At 40.7% G+C, this 15912-nt stretch overlaps 5 protein-coding genes across 5 annotated transcripts; 1 reads left to right on the top strand and 4 right to left on the bottom strand.

Moving 5' to 3' along the window:
* Positions 1 to 73: 73 nt before the first annotated feature.
* BDF20DRAFT_898914 (uncharacterized protein) lies at positions 74 to 1125 on the top strand. Its single transcript, XM_053082643.1, has 2 exons — positions 74 to 547; positions 623 to 1125. Exons 1-2 carry the CDS (start codon positions 202 to 204, stop codon positions 1093 to 1095), a joined length of 819 nt encoding a protein of 272 aa, XP_052931300.1. The 5' UTR covers positions 74 to 201; the 3' UTR covers positions 1096 to 1125.
* Positions 1126 to 1542: 417 nt separating this feature from the next.
* On the bottom strand, positions 1543 to 4369 carry BDF20DRAFT_829115 (uncharacterized protein; the record flags this gene model as incomplete). The annotated part of the gene is given in 6 exon segments (XM_053078294.1): positions 1543 to 1787; positions 2009 to 2015; positions 2029 to 2516; positions 2667 to 3452; positions 3555 to 3842; positions 4114 to 4369. 6 exon segments carry the CDS (start codon positions 4367 to 4369, stop codon positions 1543 to 1545), a joined length of 2070 nt encoding a protein of 689 aa, XP_052931299.1.
* Positions 4370 to 6783: 2414 nt separating this feature from the next.
* BDF20DRAFT_828965 (phosphoenolpyruvate carboxykinase [ATP]) lies at positions 6784 to 8732 on the bottom strand (the record flags this gene model as incomplete). The annotated part of the gene is made up of 3 exons (XM_053078281.1): positions 6784 to 7776; positions 7959 to 8513; positions 8616 to 8732. The coding sequence occupies 3 exons, from the start codon at positions 8730 to 8732 to the stop codon at positions 6784 to 6786; spliced, it is 1665 nt and encodes a 554-aa protein (XP_052931298.1).
* Positions 8733 to 11447: 2715 nt separating this feature from the next.
* Positions 11448 to 12721, bottom strand: BDF20DRAFT_982293 (Gti1/Pac2 family-domain-containing protein; the record flags this gene model as incomplete). The annotated part of the gene is made up of 2 exons (XM_053085138.1): positions 11819 to 12721; positions 11448 to 11650 (listed from the first exon to the last, which is right to left on the bottom strand). Exons 1-2 carry the CDS (start codon positions 12558 to 12560, stop codon positions 11448 to 11450), a joined length of 945 nt encoding a protein of 314 aa, XP_052931297.1. The 5' UTR covers positions 12561 to 12721.
* A 67-nt stretch (positions 12722 to 12788) lies between these two features.
* BDF20DRAFT_898872 (ceramidase) lies at positions 12789 to 14570 on the bottom strand. The gene is made up of 8 exons (XM_053082642.1): positions 14387 to 14570; positions 14250 to 14307; positions 14019 to 14128; positions 13876 to 13924; positions 13615 to 13787; positions 13356 to 13541; positions 13263 to 13275; positions 12789 to 13179 (listed from the first exon to the last, which is right to left on the bottom strand). Exons 1-8 carry the CDS (start codon positions 14440 to 14442, stop codon positions 13027 to 13029), a joined length of 798 nt encoding a protein of 265 aa, XP_052931296.1. The 5' UTR covers positions 14443 to 14570; the 3' UTR covers positions 12789 to 13026.
* Positions 14571 to 15912: the final 1342 nt, after the last annotated feature.

Raw genomic sequence — 15912 nt, 5'->3', positions numbered from 1 at the left:
AAGAGTGGAGAAAAAAAAAAGAGGTCCAAGTGCACTTATGCCCGAGCATTTTTGCCCCCCTCTTTTTTTTTTTTTTTGGCTACAAGAGGGTAACCTCAATCGACCTTCATAGGGCATTGGTTGCCATAGATATGCTATGGATGGGAGAGCCATCATGCTTCTATCGTGGTCTATGGAGTCGTTTATTCTACACGTGACTTGATGACGATCCCCTCTTTCTTTGCCGAACCAAATCAAAAAAAAAAAAAAGGGAAAATTGTTGTTTTCTCTGCTCGTTCTCTGTGTCCAACAGTCATCGTATCGATCGTTGAAGCAAACAAAATGGCCGATCCCACTCCTACTTTTGCACAGTCCACTGTACAACACACAAAAGACAATGACGATGGGACGAGAAAGAACAAACACAACATGACACCGTTAGAAAAACAACAAGAAAAATTGAATCGTTTATTTCAAAAGATGGACAAACCTGTCTATATACCTGAAAAACCCAAAGACAAGAAATCAATTATTGCACCACCCAAAGACTTTGTGCGCAATGTGTCAGGTAAAAAAAAAAAAACAAGCAATGTATAAATGGAGGGTGGATCGGATGCCACTGACCCCCATGGATAACAAAAAGGTTCTAGTGCGGGTGCCGGTAGCGGCGATTTTCATGTTTACAGAGCACAAAGAAGAAGAGAATTCACTCGACAAAAGATCTTGGAGGAACAAGAAAAGAAAGCAAAAGAAAACGCAGAATATGAAGCCAAATTAAAAAGACTCAAGGAAGAAGCAGAGGAACGTACAGCGAAAAAGAGAGCCAAACGTCAAAAACGTAACAAGAAAAAGCAGGGAGGAAAGCAACAAGACAAAGAACAAGAACAGCAGCAGCAGCAACAACCACAGACGTCGTCTACAACAACAGAAGCATCTGGTAACGACGGGGAGAAGCCTACGGTGGAGACATCATCAGAAACAAAAGGCGGGAGTGGAGAAATCGCGATAGATATGGAAGAGATTGGCCATGAAGAGCCAACAACAGAGCATCATTATCCAAGTCATCGAGTGATCACATCCAACTTGAAAATACAAGAAGACGATACAAGTTTTTGATGATTCATTGAATTATTAAAAAATAAAAGACATTTTAATAAAAGCACATATTAGGGAAAGGCGAGGACGATGAATGATGAACATGAGAGAGAGAAAGGATCATAAAAAGTTTTTACATATAAAGTATTTCTCTAAAGCAAGCAAGAAAAAGAAAAAAGTGTGATTCATAAAAAAATTACCAAAAATTCAAAACAGACTAGAAGAATAATTATTAAGGAATGGTTTCTTTAGGGTTAGTAAGTTATTAAAAAGTGAAGGAAGTTCGGGGAGGGGGAGGGGGGGGGTATATTAAGTAGATGATAGGGCTGGTTGCCCTTTTTTTTTTTTTTTTTTTTTTTTTTCTTTGGTGGTGGGTTGTGTCAAGTGGTGTCCACACTCAACATGGTTTACATATAAAGTGTATTACATAATTCTAAGAGTGTACGGATAATAGTTGCAATGGAGGTTTTACTCTGTGGTGGGTTGAACAGCAGCAGATCTGTCTAAGGTTGCCATCCAATTTTCTGGAATGATAGGGAACAAGAGTGTATCGTTTGTCACTAAAGATTGTAATTGTGCGGTGGTGGGTACAAAAAAGGGCAACATGAACTTTGCATCTTTTGTTTCGTTCATTTTTTCTTCCTTCATAATGAGGGTGTCTTCTTCTTCTTCTTCTTCTTCTTGATTTGCTTCTTTGTCTGCTGCTGTGGATGCTGGTTCTTGGCTAGAGCTGCCAAAGAAAGAACCTATCCATTCACTCCCTCTACTCGACAAAGACCTCCTCATGGAAGTACTGGTGGTACTGGTAGGTGAGGGTGCCGATGCTGCTCCTGTGGTTGTGGTGGTGGTGGTGGTGGTTGAAGCCGTCGCTATCCTCATGGAGGACTGTCTCTTTTTCTTTTTCTCTGCAGCCTTTTCTTTATGCTTTTTCAACTTTTGCGCTTCATCGGCCACATTTTGTTGAATAAAGCGTTCAATTTCATCTGGAATTTTAGGCTCGTTCAGTTCGTACCGGTAGTTTAAAATGATGCGTCTCAGCTGTGCATCGTTGATGGTATCAAATAGGGTCTTGATGGACTGTTGAAAATCCTCCAGGGTGTTTAATTGAGATATGCATTGCAAGAGTTGAACGAGTTGAATGGAAGGATTCAAATAGGAGAGCAGCAAGTGGGAAGGGAAGAGGGTAGGTGGGCTAGGACTCTTGGATGGCGTGGGGGAACGAATCCATTCCTCGAGTACAGACATGTTCATGCGAATTTGAATGGCTTTGGAACGACACAAATATTTCTTTTTGGACAGGATATGGTTAAAGAGTTCACAAGAGAGAGTGTGTAAAAATTGAGCCATGGCTTGCACAAGAATGGTGGGATGGATTTCGTACGATTGAAAGACGTAAAAAGTACTCGACAGCAGTTGGGTGATGACGTTGGGAGAGAGACCGACTCCTCGCACCGCCGCTCTGTTGGGAGCAGCAGCAGCAGCAGCAGCAGCAGCAGCAGCGGAGGAGGAGGAGGAGGAGGAGGAGGGTGAGGAAAAAGTCGGCAGGGTGGTGGCTGCCGTAGTAGAAGAAGCGGTGCTGTTGGAGGCATGACGTTGCATAGCGATGCTGCTGAGGAGCGGGTGGTCGTCTGTCGATTTTCGGCGGCTTGTGGTGACACTCTTTCTTCGTTTGAAAAAGAACCGCTGCCAGTGGTCATCGACAAAGTTGGTTTCCTCCATTAAGCCAGCGAGGGGATCATGTTCCAGCATGGCGGGTTCAAGGATTTTTGAGATGCGTTGGTTGGTATCTTGCACAATGTAGGTATACGTTTCAGAAATGAGCTCTGAGAGTCGAAGCTGGTACTCGGCTGTAGCGACGACCAAGCCAAGGTCCTTTTTGAGGTAATACAACAGTCGTGTGAGGTTGGTGAGCCAGTAGGCCAAGATGTGAATATTGTCCGTGTTGGTGTTGATGCTCGCTCCAATACGGAGACAGGTGCCTTCCATCAAATCTTCCAACACATCCGAGCTCGAAAAGTAATGAGCAAAACGAGCACTGAGAAAGACGACATTGGCCGGTAGAAAGACTTCTTGTGCATTGCGTACAGGTAACTCGAGTCGAGAAATGACTGTATCCAGTATATAGGATAAATCTTTGACGGCAAATACAAACATTTGATCTGGCATGCATTTATCCCAATTAAATTCAACAATAGGATTAAAATTCTCCACATCATCATCATCATCGTCGTCGTTGTCGTCGTCGTCGTCGTTGTCGTCGTCCTCACCAGGAGTAGCACCGTCGTTGTCTTGTTTGCCATGATAATGGCCGAGTAGGTACTCTTCGATGAGCTTTTGTCTGTCTGCTGTATTTGTACTTTCCAAATTGAATAGATAATCTTCTTCGGTAGAGGATCGTAGTGAAAAGGAGGTCAAGATGGAGGACGAACGATTGCTTCTGGTAGTGGTGGTGGTGGTGGTGGTGGTGGTGGTGGTATGACTCAAGTGATAGATGCTATTTCGATGGCTGCTCTCACTGCTCCTTGTACTTGTGGACGACATACTATCTCGGTTGTTACTACTGCTATTACTGTTGAGAATGATATCGGCCATGACGGCGGCAGAAGAAGGTGAGTAATCCTTGGTTTGACAGCTGCTACTTTTGACGAAATCCAATACCGTTCTGCCTTTGGCAGATCGTGTTTGTGCAGAAGCTCCATGATCCATTAACAATTGAACCATGCTTTCATGATGATTGGTCGTTGCCCACATTAAGGCTGTCCAGCCACCTATACGTGATCAAGAAAGAAAAAGAATAACTTAATCCTATCATCAAAGGAGAATAAAAAGGCCCTTTTTTTTTCAGGGGGTAGATCAAAAGAGAAAGAGACAGAGACAGAGAGCAAAAAAGACCCATCGTGTGTTGCTTTCTTATTCACAAGAAACGTTACCGGTTTAGGAGTAGTGTTTTGATTTTCTAATTTTCAGCTTTTGGGGCTCTCTCTCTTTTCTCTCTGTCTCTCTCTCTCTCTCTCTTGTCAGTAAGTAGTTTCTACTTACGAGGATCTTGGCTATCAATATGAGCTCCTGCCATTAATAGAGCTTGTGCAATTTCCAATTTTCCAAAACAGGCGGCATAGATTAAAGCTGTATTGCCATCTTCGTCTTTTTCATTTATTATCTCTCGGATGCTGCCATTGTCTTTATAGGCAAGTAGGTCGTTCAACTGGGCGATATTGCCGCTCGACACTGTTTTGAAAAACCATCTTTTCAACCTTTTTCGATCATGGTCGTTTGTGCTGGCGAGAGTCGACATCAAGGAGAGGATATCCTCGTCCTCATCCTTCTCTAAATGGATGGAGGAGGTGGGCGTTGGATGATGATCTACGTTTTGTTTCTCGCCCTGAACCAGTAGGTCGTTTGTTTCAGATAGTTCTGCTTTGCACAGGAACGTAGTAGGATGCTTTTCATCCTTTTCGAGTGTTTTGAATGCTTCTTCTTTTTCAGGCGGCGGTGTGTTTAAATCTTGAGTGGGCATAAACGAAACAGTGGTGGTTGTAGAAGAAGCTGACATGATAAACTAAAGAAATGGATGTGGGACGACAGAAAAGAAAAAGAGAATTAGAGAGAGAAAAAGAGTGATGCTGTGTCGTTGTAGAAATAGTGGGCCGTTCGAGGGAGAAGCAAGAAGAAAAAAAAAAAAAAAAAAATAGGGAAAAAAAAAAAAAAAAAAAAAAAAAAAGAGAAAATAACGTAAGAAAATAAAATAAAAAAGCAATATTTATTTGATATTTCCAAAAATAAGGGGTTAAAAGGAATGGACCGTCCATTCAAGATACAAACTGCTACTCGCTGCTGCTGCTGCTGCTATTGTTGCTGCTGCTGCTACTGCTACTGTTACTGATGCTGCTGTTGGAGTTGCTGTCAGCGGGTAGGGCCCAAGCGGAGTAAATTGCCATGTGCTTTAGGTTGTACATGATTTACATTGCCTAACATAAGAAGCATAGGGAAGGGCCACTCACATGGATGCAATGGCGGGCAACAAAAAGTGGATGTGGTACATGACCATGCTGAAATGGAGTTGTCTTACTATACGCATAAATAGGCTCTAAAAGTAGTGCCATTTTTTTTTGCTGTATCATGAAAGAAAACTCTATTATTGCCTCAGTAGCGTTTCTTTTTGTCCTTCATCCTACGCCCATACGGTGCGGTCGTCATGATCTTTTTTATTATCAAGCGTAAAAAAAACGTGGTTTCGTTGATGGTGAAACAAGCTTAAAAAATGAAATAATAAAAAAAAAAAAAAAAGCTTGTAACAAGCATCTCCTTTTTCTTTCACCATGGACATCTCTCTCTCCTGTTTCGCTTTTTTTTTTTTTTACAAGAGCGTCTTCTTTCACAGAGAGCCGTATTCCAAAAATGCTCTACACATAGATGAACACATGCTAGAAACGATAGCCAAAGAAAACGAACCGCTTCTTTTAAGCGTCCATTTTCAAATATGAGCGACAACAGATGAACAATGAAAAGAAGGACCTCCCTCTTCCGCTTGACTCCTATTGTTGATATACGAGTAGGGTGATGGAGGACAAAAATGGAAGATGTGTCAATTGAATGCTGTAACGCATGATCAAGGAAGGTAGAAACGTGGTCTCTTTCCACTCTTTCCTATTGTATGATGGCAGACTCATCGCTTGACTACTCTGCGTCAATAGGTGTATGTGTGGGCACAAGTAGCTACGAGAGAAGCCATCCTACTGCCATCTAGATCCATCAGAAAATGGAGCGTCGTGTAGGATGCCATTTTTTTTTTTTTTTTTTTTTTTTTTTTTTGCACGCCCACCTATGGATCTCCTAGTGAAATGAGAAGCATTTATTTCATTTCGTTTTTGCCCCCGCTTCCTTTTGGCTCGTTTTTGCCCTTTTAAAAAATAACAATCCGCTTTTGGTTCACGGTTTCTTTTTTTTTTATGAAAAGCGCCACAGTCATTCAAAGTGTGTAAAGAAAGAAACAATGAATGGGGCTTGCTTTTCTTTGTTCTTGCTGCCAAAGGGAAGGATCCCCCTTTCTTTTTTTTTTCTCGTTGATCTTGTTTGGATAGCTATGAAAAAAGCATATGAAAATAAAAGCCTCAACTTGCTCACAGATAAACTGGCATCCTATGTAAGCTGACACACCCCACGAGGTGGGCCATCTTGAGTTTGGCCATGGATTGGCTGATGTTTATGCTCTCATTATGTAATAAAAAAAGTTGAATAGATCACCATGTTGATTCTTCTCTATCCAAGGAGGAAAGGGTACGAGGAGGGAAAGGCTCTATAAAACAAGTCGATTTAAGAAAAAGAAAAAAGTCTCTGCCTTGACTCTTCTCCCCTTCGATTGTTGCCTAGCACATGAATCAGTGATGGTTTGCTATGGCATTATCTACAGGTTGGCCCGTCATGGATCGGTTCGTTTTAAAATGCAGCGATGGAACTGCAAAAGAGGGGCCATTCTTAGAACAAAAGTGTAGGATTGGATGATTATTTTATTCCTGTTGGAGAAAAGAAATGAAAAATAAATAAAAAAAGAAAGCTATTTTAAAGAAAAAATGAAGGGGGGGCGAAGGGATTATTATATGTGTATATGTGTCAAATGATGTGCCTATGTTACAATACATGTCCATTAGATTTTTTTTTTTTTTTTTAAATCGGTGTTGTACGTCTACTACGAAAACAACCCGTGGCCTCTTAGATCTTGGGGCCGGCAGCCAAGGTTTCGGGAGAAGCTTGGTCTTCATAGGTCTTGAAGTTTTCCTTAAACATGTGAGCGACGTTTTGAAGGGACTTGTCAAATTCTTCAGCGGTACCGTTCCAAGCGGTCTTGGGGTTCAACAATTCAGAAGGAACGTTGGAAACGGCCTTGGGGATACGCAAGCCAAAGATTTCCAATTCGTCAAATTCAGCATTGGCGAGCTCGCCGCTGTGGATAGCGTCGAGGATAGCACGGGTGTACTTCAAGGGGCAACGCTTGGAGGTGGCAGCGGAACCACCGATCCAACCGGTGTTGATCAACCAAGCATCGGCCTTGTGTTCAGACATCTTTTGGGCGAGCATGGTAGCATAGCGTTGAGGATGGAGGACCAAGAAAGGCGCGCCAAAGCAAGCAGAGAAAGTGGCTTGAGGCTCGACAATGCCGTCTTCGGTACCAGGCACCTTGGTGGTGTAACCAGAGATGAAGTGGTACATGGCTTGTGCAGCGGTGAGTTTGGAGACAGGAGGCAAGACACCAAAGGCATCGCAGGTCAACAAGATGATGTTCTTGGGGTGACCGCCCATGCAAGGAATCTTGGCGTTGGGAATGTGGTAGATGGGGTAAGCGCAACGTGTGTTTTCGGTCAAGAAATCGTCCGAGTAGTCGACTTCACGGGTCTCTTCGTCCAAGACGACGTTTTCCAAAATGGCGCCGAAACGAATGGCGTTGTAAATATCGGGTTCCTTTTCGCTGGACAAGTCGATGCATTTAGCATAGCAACCGCCTTCGATGTTGAAGATACCGTTATCGGACCAACAGTGTTCGTCGTCACCGATGAGCTTACGCTTGGGATCAGCAGAGAGCGTGGTCTTGCCAGTACCTGATAAGCCAAAGAAGAGAGAGACATCACCGTCAGGACCTTCATTGGCAGAAGAGTGAAGAGAAAGGACACCTGCCTTGGGCATCAAGTAGTGCATGACAGTGAAAATCTACGCCCCATGGAGAGAGAAAGGGAAAGAGGGGGGATAAGTATTCCTTTTTCGAAAACAAGCAAGCTCCACTGCTTACCCCACTGCTTGCCCACCTACCCCCCCCACCTGCCTCTCCCATTTTCTGACCGCCCCCCACTATCACGAACCGTGTTTTGTACAATAAAATTAAAAATACTTACACCCTTCTTCATTTCACCAGCATATTCAGAACCAAGAATGACCATTTCATTTCTCTTGAAATTGACAGAAACAGAGGTGGTGGAGGTCATACCGGTAGTGTATCGGTTGGCGGGGAACTCACCGGCGTTAAAGATGGTGAAATCAGGCGTTCCGAAATCTTCCAACTCTTCATCGGTGGGACGAATCAACATGTTGCGCATGAACAACAAGTGGTAGGCACGAGAAGCGACGACACGCACCTTGATACGGTATTTGGGATCCCAACCGGCGAAACCATCAAAGACATAGAGACGAGGACGAGTGTTTAAATAGTCGATGGCACGTTCACGGTTGATCAAAAAGACCTTTTCGCTGATGGGCGTGTTGACGGGGCCCCACCAAATATCTTCCTTGGAGCCTTCTTCTTCCACAATACGTTTGTCCTTGGGAGAACGACCTGTCTTTTTACCAGAGTAAGCGCAGAGAGCACCGGCAGAAGAGATGACAGTACCTTGTTCGTAGGTGAGTGCTTGTTCATAAAGAACAGCAACAGAAGGATTACGCATGATGGTTACCTGTGCAAAAAAAAAAAAAAAAAAAAAAAAAAAAAAGAAAACAGTGGGTTAGAGGGGCATCGCTTTTTGTAGAGAAAAGCATGGCTGGGTGATCTACTTTACTCTGTCGTAATCAATACCAGCATGTTCGTGAAGATCTTCTTCCACTTTGGTGTGAGTGGAGTGAGCACTGGAAGGTCTGTAACCTGTGTAAGGAGATCCGGGTCTAGAAGTAACCATGGTAGAAGAAATGAAAGATGAAGAAAAAAGTCGACAAAAAAAAAAGAGAATAAAAAGCTAAAAAGTAAAAGAATAAGAAGGAAAGAGAGCTATTTATATACAGTCCTTGACTTGTTCCAAATAGACTTTTTTTTGTGTGCGCCTCTCTCTCTTACTCTATGTGTGTATGTGTCTAAATGCCCAAGTGTGTGTAATGAGTATGAGTATAATGAACGGGCGCTTACCCGTATTCCTCGGAAAGATCGGAGTCGCATTTCGACCTGCTCCACACAATTCACAATCCAACGGCCCCCCTCCTTGCTTTTTCACCAGTAGAAAGCCGAAAAAGGCATGAAAGTGTATTACTAAAAAACAAAGCCATGACGCCCTTTCCATTCACAATAAAAAACAAATTGAATGCCCGTCTGACCCCGGGTTCACTATTTTACTAAATGGGCTAAAAAACGTGAAAATAGGGCAAGAGGGACGAAAACTTTTAAGTGAGAAACGGGATTTGACGGAAGTAAGCCCCACTCCTGATTCGTCCGAGATCCTCCTCTCTCTCTCCTTTTCTTTAAAAACTGCACAAGTTGTTTAGGTAGACACATACCACCTCTTTTTGTTCAAAAATGAATGTAAGGAAATAGCTCCCCCCCCACGGTCGACTCACAGCTGCGGTCACGAGGGACACTCTTCGTTTTCATTTTTCTTTTGGGCTGTCGATAGATGGGGAATGCACTTGCCAGTCAGTCTTAGTCAACATCGAGGCGTGTTTTTTTCGTCCTTTCCCCACATTTTTAAATCTGTCCAATCACAAGGATGATCATGGACACCCACAATAAAAAAAAAAAAACGTGGGAAAAGTACGAGTCCCATTTGTAAATCCTCAAGACCCTAAAAGGGTTCGGGCTTCCCACTTTACACACCTCCCATTGACGAGAGGGATGAGATGAGGATGACGTAGAGTGGTAAAAAAAAAAAGCACTAGGAAGAAAAATAAGTTTTTTTTTTACTCGGCATTATGTTTTTTTAAAAAAGGAGAGGATGGGGCAAACAAAAGAAAGTTTTTTGTATAAAGTGGAACCATTTTTTGGAAAGAAAACGACACCATGGTTTGGTATTTCATGGCAAGAGTGTCTTCTATGGTCATTGCTTATGTAAGACACACACACACAACACACAAGTGACTTTAATACGTGGACGGGTCACGAGCGTTCATGAAGAGAAGGATGTCATTGATCCAATGACTTTTTGGCTCTAGGCTTGACACTTTAAACAGGTTAAGCTACAGCCTTATCCATTTACAGATAAAGTACTCTATCATCTGTCAGAATTGAAATTAGCTATTTTTCCCGTATCAAGAAACTTTTTGACATACTGGGACAAGGCAAAAAAAAAAGTCAAAGAAAACCCATGCCATTTCGTGCGTATAAAGACGGGATAAATGGGAAACGATGGACGCGTTCTTATTATTTTTTAATTTAAACATGAAAAAATAATAAAAAAAAGAAATCGCCTTTCCCCCCCCCCTTAACAACCCATCTTTTAGTCCACTCTCCCCCCAAACTCGGACGATAATTATAGATTTGGTAAATCTTCCCGCTTGTCAAAAAGTAAAAATAAGCTTTTCTCGTTTTGATGCATGAAAAAAAAAAAAAAGGTTGGGAAATTTGAAACAGAAATACCATGTATATCTGATATAAAGTACCGAAAGAGTATTTCGTCTTGAATTATAAAAATAGGGAAAGGGGGCAAACGGACAAACTACTCTTCATTGTTTCTATGGAGACAAACCACCTTATTGTGGCCATTCCAACAACATTGAAAAGAATTGGCTTAGGATGAACAAGTGGGTTAGAGATGATAAACGTGATGTTTAGGTTTTACAATCTTGAGAAATTTCTATTCTCAATATATAAAAAAAGAAAAACCTTAACCCTTATATCTAAAACAACACATACACATACACATACACATACACATACACACACACACTTACGCACAACGCACACAATGTCCATCACGCTACCTTTTTCTGTTTTTCTATCCCCTTCTATTGCTTAAAGAACCTTATCTAAGGATGGATAAAAGTAGAAAGATGGATGCATCTTTGTGTGTACGTGTGATTCTTTTTTCATTTTTAGAAAAAAAAAGGCTTTTTTTTTTGTCCAGGGCAGGGAAAAAAAAGCGTCTCCTAAAAAAAGAAAATTCGGTTTCATTTTCCAATTCCGGAAGAAACTGCTTTCTCCCCCCCCCCCTTTTACCTACGTGTGCCTGCCTCCACACAACAAAAAAAAAAAAAAAAAAAAAAAAACTCCTCTTTTATTTTCCTTCATTTCTCTACATTCTCTTATTCCCCCGAAAAAACGCACGAGACCAAAAAAGAAAAAAGGGTTTTTCATTCCAAGGGCTTATTTTTCAACCACCACAAAAAAAAAAAAAAAAAAAAAAAAAACTGGTAAAAAAGTTTATTTCAAAAGAGAGAAGGGTAAATAGGAAGCCATAAATAGTATTACACGTCGACGGGGGAGCATAGAAGATTGAATACTGGAAAAGAGCAAAAAGGAGAGAGAGAGAAACTGTGTGTGTGTGTGTGTGTGTTTTTTCATACTGAACCATTGGCATGGATTAAAAGGATATAGATATATATATATATATATATATATAAGCATGCTAAAGTGTTGTTGGATGGAAACATAGGAGAAGAGATTCAAAAACGAGCAAAAATGTGTGAGATTAAATACGCACTTGGTCTCGAAGTGCATTTAATTGTCGATTGTCCTCGGAACAAGGCAATCTTTCCCAGGCAATGTCTTGGATAAAGATGGGCGGTACAGCATGGATTTCTTTCTGTGGGTAATGATAAAGATCATGTTGATAAAAGGAATAAGAGGTGGTCGTGGGCGTCGTAGGTATTGGCAAAGGGGAGAGTAAATTGGCTAGACTACTGCTGCTGCTACTGCTGTTACTATGTTTGTGGGTGAGAGATGGCTTGAAGGGGGCGTCTTCTGTCGCTGTTGGCGGTGATGTGGCATTGGATGTCAATGGGGGTGGTGGTGGTGGTGGTGGCGTCGTGAGGAGGAGTGAATCGAAAGCATCATTCGTACTGCAGGAAGAGGAGGTGGAAGAGGAAGAGAGCGTCATTTGAGAGCAATTGGAATCAATCGAGTCATGACGTTGTTGTTGTTGTTGCTGTTGTTGTTGTTGTTGTTGCAATTGGGAAAAGTAGTGGTATTCTTGTCGAATCGAGTGCATGGAAGCAATATGGCCACCGCCAATGTCCAATGGATTCAACTCTGGATACAAGCCTTTGGGTATGACAATAGATCTTAATCTCTGATCCTGTGAGGGTCTTTGTAATCTTCCCGAGAGTATATCTTGTTTTGTGTAATAAGAAATCAAATGGATCCTTTGATGAGAGGTAGTGCAAATAGAAAAACTTTGCTTGATCAATCCATTCTGCTTGTAAGAAAACGTGATTTGTCGATGCTGATGAGTGGTATCATGATGTGTACTCGTCGTACTACGCATAGAAGCAGGTTGTTGTGATTGTTGTCGTTGTTGTAATGGTGGTGGTGGTCTACGAGGTCTGCGTTTCGTATCCAATTCCTTGTACGTCAAGAAACTCCCCAGGACCCTACTGGGTGACCATGTGCGTCCATCGGTCCATCTTCGCATGCCCGCTTCACGTTCATCCCAGGCAAAGATAGAGCCTGAGTGAATATTCATACGCTCCTTTGAAGTGAGTCTTCTCTGCACTCTGTTCAACATGCCCCTTCTGCATGCTTCAAATAGAATCAATGCATCTTGCGGTGTTTTGATATAACCGATATATGTTTCCATGTTCATGGCTAGCTAGATAAAAGGGGGAATAGATAGATGACTATGTACAAAATGGGGATGAGGGGAGATGGTAGTATATGGATAAATAATGAAAGAGGAAGGGGAAAAAAAAAAGCTTTTTTTTCTTTTTTAATCCTCAAATGAAAAAGGATGATCCCTTTTTATACTTTTTTTTTTTAAAAAAAAAAAAAAAAAAAAAAAAAAAAAAAAAAAGAAAAGAAAAAAATTGATGTCATCTATTCTATGCGCGTGTTTATCTATTTACATTGTTCTAAAGTGAAAAAGAACCGATGCAAATCATGCAATTTAGAAAAAAAAAGTAAAAAAGCAGCATTTGACTATAAAAGGAAATCCATCGAACAAAAAAGTAACTGTTATTTTTTTTATTTTTTTTTAAGGTTTTCTTAATTGTAACACCCCCCATTTTTTCATTTTCTTGGTTTTTTAAGGGGGGGGGAGGATCTCAATTTCTTTAGGATTCTTTTTTTCTTCCATCTTTATCATCGGCTTGAACAAAAGGTATCAGGCCCAGACAATAACCGATACGTACATTTGTCTTTTTTTCTTCTTTCCATACAGATTCATAGCCACAAGCAACAAAAAAGTAATGTAAACTTGTACACATCTAAGGAAGGGGGAAAAAAGAGGTTGGTGAGCTGTTCATCCTACTCATGATCATAAAGTGTGTGTGGAAGGGGGAGTTCTTACAAGGACGTGCCACCTATCCATAACGGAAGGAACGGTTGAGTACGGCTATTCTTTTTTTTTTTTTTTTTTTTTCTACCTTTCCCGTGGACTTACCATGCATGTAATTGCGGATTGGGCAGATATTGATAGACAAAACAAAGATTAGAATCAATTAACCACACAGTAATGGCGAATATCAAAAATACGGTTCCTTGTTGAAATAGCTTGAGGGTTTCGGGTCTCGCCTTTTTGTACAATTGATAGACAAGATAAAGATCACTCCACATCACGAAACCAAACCTATAAAGGCAAACCTTTCCTTCAGGTGACTGTAGTTATCATCGACTTGTCCTCATCAACAAAAAATACTTACGAGGTCTGAAACATGAAAAATTGTGTCGTTCCTTTGTTCATACTAGTGACATAAGTTGCAAAAGCGCAGTAAAGTAGAATCCCTATCCCATAGCTGTTTTTTCGTTTTCCATAGTCACCGTGCTCCCCTAATAAAACCCATAAAAGGTAACAGGCGGTCCAAACCATTGGAACCTTTTTTTTTTTTCTCGAGGTAATTAGAATACAAATAGCGTCATTATCATCATCCTTATCCTGTATCATTTCGTATGTAGACCCGTACCTCATCCCACATCTGATGTTCAAATTGAAGTGTCGCATGAAACAAGACACTATATTATTATTATTTTCAATAAGGAGTATGTTAAAGAGGCTTCTTTTATACAGTACATCTATGAGTCACCCATAGGATTCTTTTTTTTTTACCTTCCAATGCCTACCACGACGATTAATAGATAACTGATCGATAGTTTCCAACCCAAAGATCGATGATGTAGGGCGACACCTAATAATCCTAATACCACCATGGCTAAACTCTAAGAAATCGAATTACGTACGGTTGGTTGGTTGGTGGGTTGGTTGGTTGGGGGAAACAGATTGAGTTCTTTTTTTTTTGTCCAACGATCCATCTCCCATAAAAAACATTTAAACATTTACAGAAATTGTATTCCAGAATTCTGCAATATAATAGGAATGTGCATAATTCTCTTCACACCTAGCGTGAGATATCTGGTTCATATTTTCAATTCGCGTAGATGTAGTTTTGTTTTCAATCGAGATCTGACAAACGTTACCAATCGACCGAACTTGTGACAGCACCCCAATAACCTTCGACTCCTTCTTTATTCATTTCTTTTCAAAGCGTTTGAGAAAACGGAAAACGAGAGAGTGTAATTTGTAATGAAAAGAAAGAAAGAATTGAAAAAAAGGGGCGCTTGGAAAGGGACACGTCGGTGAAAGTGAGGATGTTGTCATATGAAAAAAAAAAAAAAAATATAAAAAAGTTTTTCCCTTGGCAACCGCTGAAATTAAAAAATAGAAAGAAATGGGCGGGAAGGCATACAGCCTTTTACCCCCCTCCCCAGCAGTGCTATGCTAAACAAGAGAGGGTCAACAGCTTCTTTATTTTATTTCAAAAAAGAAAAGAGCTTTCTTTAGTGTTGTCATGGTAATCAACGCGTTTTCTTTCTAAAAAGTAAAAAGAAAATCCAAAACCTTAAAGTCGTTTTTTTCTACTTTTGTGTCGATCATTGTCCATCTTAAAACGAGATAAGAACCCAAATGTCAACAATTAAAAAAATGTGGGTTGGGGGGAGGGGGGGAATGAACATGTTTTTGTCGTTTGAATGAGACACCTACATCATGAATGTGCTGTGTACAGAAATCGAGCGCAGAACATGTGTATTTATAGTGATTTTTTTTTTTCGTGTGGTTGACATAGCAACCATCACTCATTTCCCTCCCCCTCCCCCCCAAAAAAAAAAAAAAAAAAAAAAAAAAAAAAGGCAGAAACCTTAAAGGGCAATGGATGAAAAAATGAGATCATCGTCCAGCCATGGGTACCTCCTTTGTACCTCCTTCTCCCCCGAGCCTTTCAAAATAGACGATAGAAAGAAAAAGAAGAAAGTTGCTATTTTTGTAATGAAAAAGAAAGTTTTTGGTTATAAATGAGAAAATCTTGAACCTTAATCAATGAAAGATGCAGTCACTGGAATGACGCATAAAGAAACATGTCTACGCGCATGACGACAAAGGGCCATAGGTACTCTATGGCAGAGTCTATCGATTCAATGACTCGATAGACTAACGATTTTTTAGAAAACGATTCTTTTTTGAAAAAAAATCGGGTTTTAATAAAGCTTGTTTTTTTACATCAAGTCGTGCAAGAAAAAGAACTCTTTAGAAGCTTTCTCTGTAAAAAAAAAAAGTCTATTTCTTATCACTGACTCGATTTCTTGACCCATGACCACCCTCATGCTTCTCTCTCTTTCCTCTAGAGGGAGTGGGATAGAAAGAGAGAGAGTAAAAATGACGTCCCCATCAATGCTGATAGTGAGAAGAAAAGAACACTGGAAGCATACAAATGCATTTGCTAAATTACATAAAAAAAGAAGGGCTTCCATGTCAGCATTAGTTTAAATTAAAAAAGCATAAATATTTGATTTTTTTCTTACATGTGGTTCAAGATGGATGGTAATTCAACTCAAATTGCTTTTTGTCCTACTCTAACCTAACCAGAGACACACACACACACACGCACACGCACATACAGATAAATGAAGCTACATTATGTCATCATCATAAAATAACTCCTTTCATT

This window comes from Mycotypha africana (assembly GCF_025528875.1).
Source record: "Mycotypha africana strain NRRL 2978 chromosome Unknown BDF20scaffold_14, whole genome shotgun sequence".
Taxonomy (NCBI): Eukaryota; Fungi; Mucoromycota; class Mucoromycetes; order Mucorales; family Mycotyphaceae; genus Mycotypha; species Mycotypha africana.
Note: the sequence above shows the minus strand (reverse complement) of the source record. Positions and strands in the feature narration are given on the sequence as shown.

Coding starts and splice junctions, on each gene's coding strand:
- BDF20DRAFT_898872 (XM_053082642.1), bottom strand. CDS start 14,442: ATGAATAAAGAAGGAGTCGAAGGTTATTGGGGTGCTGTCACAAGTTCG. Junction 13,925..14,018: donor GTCGTGGTAGGCATTGGAAG/GTAAAAAAAAAA, acceptor ATAATAATATAG/TGTCTTGTTTCATGCGACAC. Junction 13,788..13,875: donor AACATCAGATGTGGGATGAG/GTACGGGTCTAC, acceptor AAAAAAAAAAAG/GTTCCAATGGTTTGGACCGC.
- BDF20DRAFT_898914 (XM_053082643.1), top strand. CDS start 202: ATGACGATCCCCTCTTTCTTTGCCGAACCAAATCAAAAAAAAAAAAAA. Junction 548..622: donor CTTTGTGCGCAATGTGTCAG/GTAAAAAAAAAA, acceptor GATAACAAAAAG/GTTCTAGTGCGGGTGCCGGT.